The sequence below is a fragment of the Aureococcus anophagefferens genome (genome assembly GCF_000186865.1).
Source record: "Aureococcus anophagefferens unplaced genomic scaffold AURANscaffold_3, whole genome shotgun sequence".
In the NCBI taxonomy this organism is placed as follows: Eukaryota; class Pelagophyceae; order Pelagomonadales; family Pelagomonadaceae; genus Aureococcus; species Aureococcus anophagefferens.
Genome location: NW_008705563.1, coordinates 1,787,301 through 1,793,021, shown reverse-complemented (window position 1 = coordinate 1,793,021; position 5,721 = coordinate 1,787,301). Strand labels below are relative to the sequence as shown.

Below are 5,721 nucleotides of genomic sequence, written 5' to 3'. Positions count from 1 at the left end.
TTCGGCGGCGCCGCCGGCGACGGCGCGGCGCTGGGCGGCGCGGCGCAGGTCTTCGACTTCCGGAGCTCGACGTGGGCCGCGGCGGACCTCGGCGCGCGGCCGGGCCCGCGCTGCGGCCACGGCCTCGTGCGGCTCGCGGAGCACGACGAGCGGTCCGTCGTCGCCGTCGGCGGCCACCGCGGCGGCCGGAAGGCGGCCGACGCGACGGCGCTCGACGCGCTCGGCGCGCCCTTTGGGGCCCGCGCGCTGAAGATGGGCCCGGGCGACGCGCCGCCGCCGGGCCACGCGCACGGCTGCGTCGTGCCCATCCGCGACGGCGCGGCGGCCGTCGTCTTCTCCGGCGCGTCGTCGGCGTCGGGCCGCTCCAACGGCACGGTCCGCGTGCTCCAGTTCTCCGCGGAGCGCGAGTCGTGGTCGTGGTTCGAGCCCTTCGTCGTCGGCGACGCGCTCTCGCGGCGCCGCAAGGCCGCGTGCTGCCTGCTCCCGGACGGCAAGTCGGTCCTCGTCCACGGCGGCCTCGGCGACGACGGCGCGGCCCTCGAGGACGCGCGCGTCCTCGACACGGAGCTCTGGGAGTGGGTCCCCGCGCCGACGGCCGCGCGGCACACCTTCGGCGCGCGCGCGGGCCACACGATCTCGCTCCTCGGCGACACGCTCGTCGCCTTCGGCGGCGTCGGCCGCGACAGCAAGAAGCGGGCGGCCCTCGTCCAGGTGCCCGCGGCGGCCTTCGACGCGCGCGGCGTCGGGCCCGCGCTCGAGGAGTCCATCGGCTACTGAGCGACCCGCGCGCCCCGGGGACCAAGCCCTGCGTATAAGAAGCCAGCGCGGCGCGAGCAATCTCGGGCTCGGCGGCAGGGGGGGCGGGGTGCGGCGGCGCCGGGCTTGGGGCTCGAGAATCACTGGAGACTCTGGCGCGGCGGGCCATTTTCAGGAAGTATTCTGGCGCTTCTTGCAACGCGGGTCGGCGCCCGGGGCCGCGCGCGCGAACTCCACGGGCGGGCTCCGCGCGAGCGTCGCGAGGCCGTCCGCCGGAAACGGGCAGTGGCAGTCGAGGCGCCTCTTGTCGCAGCAGGTCGCGACGAGCGGCGGCCCGCGGTCGTCCTCCGGGAAGTGGCGCCAGGTCCAGGACGTGACGTGCACCTGCTCGGACTTGGGCCAGTCCTGGGATGCGAAGAACGCCTCGTTCGCGGCGTACGCCCGTCCCCGGACGGCCGCCGCGACGTTCGCCGGCAAATTCGCCGGCTTGGACTCGTCCGGCCGCGCCTCAAGGTCGAAGATCGTCCGAGGTTTGATTGTTTTGTCGTCGTTCTCGAAGTAGACCTTGTACCGGCCGACGCGCGCGGCGTGGAACGCCGCGTAGCAGCAGTGCCAGACGAGCAAGACCCGCGTCTCGTTCGCCTCCGTTTCGTCGCCGAAGAGCCAGGGCCCTAGATCCTCGCCGTCGAGGACCACCGCGGGGAGCGCCTTCGGCGCGACGAGGTTGACGAACGTCGGCAGCAGGTCGAGCTGCGACGTCAGCCGGTGCGACACGCCCGCTTCGATGACGCCCGGCCACCGCAACAGACCCATGACTCGGTGGCCGCCCTCCCGGGGGCTGAACTTGCCGCCGGCGAAGGGGCCGTTGCTCCGCGTGCGGAAGTTCCTCGTCATCTTCTCCAATTGTCCGTTGTCGCTCGTGACGACGACGAGCGTGTCGTTTCTCACGTTTTCGAAGGCGCCAAGCACGCCGCCGAGCGTCGCGTCGACCTCGGCCATCGTGTCGAGGTAGGCCGCAAAGGGCGACTCGCGCGTCATTTTCGCTGGGGTCCGTTGCCACTCGGGCGCGGGCAGCCACGGCCCGTGCGGCGCGTGCGTGGCCACGTAGACGAAGAAGGGGCGGTACCTGTCGCCGGGCGAGGCCGGCGCGTGGCTCCGCTTGCTCGTCACGCGGTCCACGAAGCCGCGGACGAAGGCTACGTACTTGGCGCCGAGGCGCCAGGGCGCCGCGGGCTGCTCGACGACAAACGCCTCGCAGGAGGTGCGCCCGGCGCACGACGCGTTCGTCCACGTCAGTGGGATGGAGAGCGCGTGGCCCTTCAGGTGTTCCGCGTCGGCGAGTTTGAGCCAGTGCTGCACCGGGTCCTTGGGGAGCGTCAGGCGCCGCGCGTCGGGGCAGGGCACGGGCGGGCACCGCGGGTCGTACTTGCGGTTCAGCTTCGTGAAATCCTGCTTCTTGAAATCGAGGCCCTGCGTGGGCTGGCCGCCGCGCTTACAGAAGCGGTAGAGGTAGTCGGCGTAGTCGCGTTTCAGCTTCGCCGACGGCGCCGACAGCGCCGCGTGCGCGAAGAGTCTTCGTCACGTCCGCACCGTAGGAGCAGGGCCAGGGCTCGAAGCAGCCCATGTCGTGGCTCCAGGGCATGGTCAGCGTCTCGTCGAAGCCGTGGCGGCTCGGGTGGTGCGCGTCGCCGTTGCCGAGGTGCCACTTGCCCGCCATTGCGCTCGCGTAGCCCGCGCCGTCCCGTAAAATCTCGGGCAGCGTCCGCTCCGAGAAGGGCAGCCCGCGGTTGTCGCCGTGGACGAGTACCGCGATGAGGCCGAAGCGCATGCCGAAGCGGCCCGTCAAGAGCGACGCGCGGCTCGGCGTGCAGACGGACGCCGCGGCATGGAAGTCCGTGAGCCGGAGGCTCTCGGCCGCGAGCGCTTCAAAATGCGGCGCGTCGCCGGGCGCGAGCGCCGAGCCCTCGTTCGCACCGAGGTCGCCGTAGCCGGCGTCGTCGAGGTTGAAGATGAGCAAGTTCGGTTTGCCGAGGCCGTAGTCCCGCGGCGCGCGCCGCGGCGGTCTTGCAGCGTTGGATCGCGGCGTGTTTTGGGTGCTCGCCTGCTGCGGGTGGCGCTTCGCCGGCGGCTTCGCCGCGACGAGGGCGGCGAGGAGCCATAAGCGTTGTGTTATATACATGTAAAATCTTCGCGGGTATTATCGCAGGAAGTCAAGGCGATCGTCGAAGGCGCCGCAGGTGCCGTGGCCGCTGCAGGCGTTGGTGCACTCAGGAGCGGCTGGGGCGGCCAGCCCGAGGGCGAGGGCGAGGAGGACGCTGTTCACAATCGAGTCGAGCGGTGTTGGGATGCACCAAGGACGCTATTTGAACGCACCGACGACGCCATGCCGCTGGAAATGGCGTGTGAAAGTTATTGAAATGAAACTGAGATTTCCTTGATCACGTCGTAGATCATCATAATACAATTGTACAAGACGCCTACGGCATCTTGCCCCTGCCGGGGGGGCTTGCCTGCGGCGCGGCGAGAGCGCGCCCTTCGGGCGCGCTCGCGCGAGCTGAGCCACTCATTCCCGTGTCAATGCTTCCCTCTGCACCGCTCGCGCGACGACAGCCATTTAATTTCCGTACGGCGGGGGAACCGGCACGCACAACTCACGCATATATATATGGATGATAGGTATAAAGTTGAAGGACGAACAGACTTACGAACAGGCGGGCGCGGGGACGATGCACTTGACGATGTCCGGCGGCGCGTCGGTCCGGCCGCGCTGGGACCATCGACGAAGCACAAGATAGATTAGCGCGGCGGGAGCTCGAGGGGCGCCGCGTCGACCATGGCCTCCTCGAGGAGGCGGGCCATGGACGCCTCGGCCTCGCGCTCGCGCTCCGCCTGGAGCTCGTCGTCGTCGATGCGCGGGCTCGACGGCGACGGCGGCGCCGTGGTGGCCGGGCGCTCCTTGTAGATGTAGACGGGCCAGTACTTGGTGACCCAGTGCGCGAGGTCCCAGCTGTGCTCCGTGACGACGTAGCCGTTCTCCGGCTCGGCGTCGTGCGGCGGCATGGCCGTCGGCGGCCGGTCGAGGCCGCCGCCGAACTTGGACGGGTGGCAGCTCAGGGGCACGCGGACGAAGTTGTGGAGCGCCCGCGTCTCGCTCTTCGCGGCGCGGAGCTCGTCGACGAGGAGCGACGCGTCGCGCCGCGCGTCCGCGACGTCGTCGCGCGCCTGGCCCAGGGCCCGCCGGAGCACGTCGAGCTCGACGGCCGGCGGCAGCGCGGCCGCCGCCGCGGGCAGGAGCCGGCGCGGCGGCGGCGCCGGCGCCGCCGCCGCGGCCCCGTCGGGGAAGCCCGGCACGCCCCGGAGGATCTCCGGGTCCACGCCGTCCGGGCAGGGATCGGCCTCGAAGAGCGTGCGCTCCCAGGACCGCGACGCCGCCGCGACGCACCGCTCCGCGAGGTCGGCCTCGCCGTGGTCGAGCGCGTGGCCGAGGAGGAAGAGCGCCTCGCCCGGGTCGACGGCGTCGCCGGGCCACCGCGCGCCGATGGCCCGCAGGAAGTCGCCCGGGTCCTCGAGGTCCGACGCGCGCGTCCGGTAGTACGACGCGACGCGGCGGCTAAAGGCCGCGCCGGCGCAGCACCGATCCTCGGAGCGGGCCACGAGGAGGAAGAGGTCCGGCGCGAGCTCCTCGAGGCTCGGCGCGTGCTCCATGTGCCGCGCGCAGACCTTGACCGCCGCCGCGCGGCACCGGTCCAGGCCGAAGCGGTCCGCCGCCGCGACGTACGCCGCGGCCGTCTCGGGCCGCAGGTCGCGCTGCACGAAGGCGACGAGGGCGTCGTAGAGGCTCCGCATGCCGAGGTAGCTCGCGAGGTGCAGGAGCGGCATGGCCGTCGCCGTGGAGACGTCGAGCGCGCCCCGCGGGTCGTACTGGTAGTCGAGCAGGGCTGGGACGCACGCGGCCGCCGCCGCGTCCAACCGCATCTCGCTCGCCGCCGTGCCGTCGGCCCAGCGGGCGAAGAGCTTGGCCCAGTAGGCCCCGGACCGCGGGCCCACGGCCAGCGTCTGCTTGTGGACGTGGTAGGTGCGCGTCTCCTCGCCGCCGCCGTCGGCCTCCCAGGTCACGACGACGTCCCAGTCGCTCAGGGACGTCGCCGGGTCCGTGCGCCAGCTCAACGGCTGGTAGCTGTGGTCCTCGCCGTCCTCGTAGGCGCCGAGGTCGTGGGGCTCCATGGCCAGTGTCGGTTACCCGCGTCGGGCTCCCATCATGACGGGAGTCAAGAAGGACGCGGTGCAACTTCGACATCTGATGCTTCCGCGGCGTTGGACTAGTTATTGAAGGGGGCGCTCGACTGCGTCCGGGCGTTGCACGTTACCTTGGACCCCCGCTAGGAGGACACGCGGTGGGCGTCGAGGCGCTGGCGGAGGGCGGCGATGCGGTCCTTCTCCGCGCCGCCGGCCGCCGGCGCCGCGCCGCCGGCGCGCGCGGCGGACGCGCAGCGGAGCCGGAGCGCGGCGAGGTCGCGGCCGCCGTCCGGCGACACGGGCGGCGGCGGCGGCGCGCCGCCGTCGCCGCCGCCGAGGAGGCGGACGAGGGCGACGAGGGGCCCGTCGTCGCGGGGCGCGAGGGCCGCGAGCGTCTCCGGCCCGAGCGCGTCGAGCGCGGCGACGACGACGGTCTTGGCCGCGTCGAGGCTCAGTTTGGGCGCGTCCGCGGGCACCGCGTCGAGCACGGCGGACGCCGCGCAGAGGCAGGGCTCGGCCTCGCCGCGGCGCAGCGCCGCGACGAAGGCGTCGTCGTCGCGGAGCGCGACCGTGAGGAGCTTCGCGAGGTGGCCCGCGCCGAGCCGGTCGAGCGCGTCGTCGCGGAACGCGTCGAGGATGGCGGCGACGGCGTCGGCGCGCCGCGCGTGGAGCGCCGCCGCCGCGGCGAGCGCGTCGAGCTGGTGCCGGAGCTTCCGCGGCGCGTCGGGT

At 72.7% G+C, this 5,721-nt stretch overlaps 2 protein-coding genes across 2 annotated transcripts in view; both read right to left on the bottom strand.

The window, feature by feature from the left end:
* Window positions 1–1,386: 1,386 nt before the first annotated feature.
* Window positions 1,387–2,779, bottom strand: AURANDRAFT_1628 (hypothetical protein; the record flags this gene model as incomplete). Its single annotated transcript, XM_009035274.1, has 2 exons — window positions 1,387–2,007; window positions 2,309–2,779. Coding segments are annotated over 2 exons (1,092 nt in total), but the record flags the coding sequence as incomplete, so codon positions are not given.
* Window positions 2,780–3,552: 773 nt separating this feature from the next.
* AURANDRAFT_70889 (hypothetical protein) overlaps window positions 3,553–5,721 on the bottom strand; it is a gene marked incomplete at both ends in the record, with an annotated part of 61,863 nt that continues 59,694 nt past the window's right edge. The window contains 2 exons of the mRNA XM_009035491.1: window positions 3,553–4,974; window positions 5,148–5,690. Coding sequence (XP_009033739.1) covers window positions 3,553–4,974; window positions 5,148–5,690 — 1,965 coding nt within the window. The remainder of the gene's footprint in view (window positions 4,975–5,147; window positions 5,691–5,721) is intronic.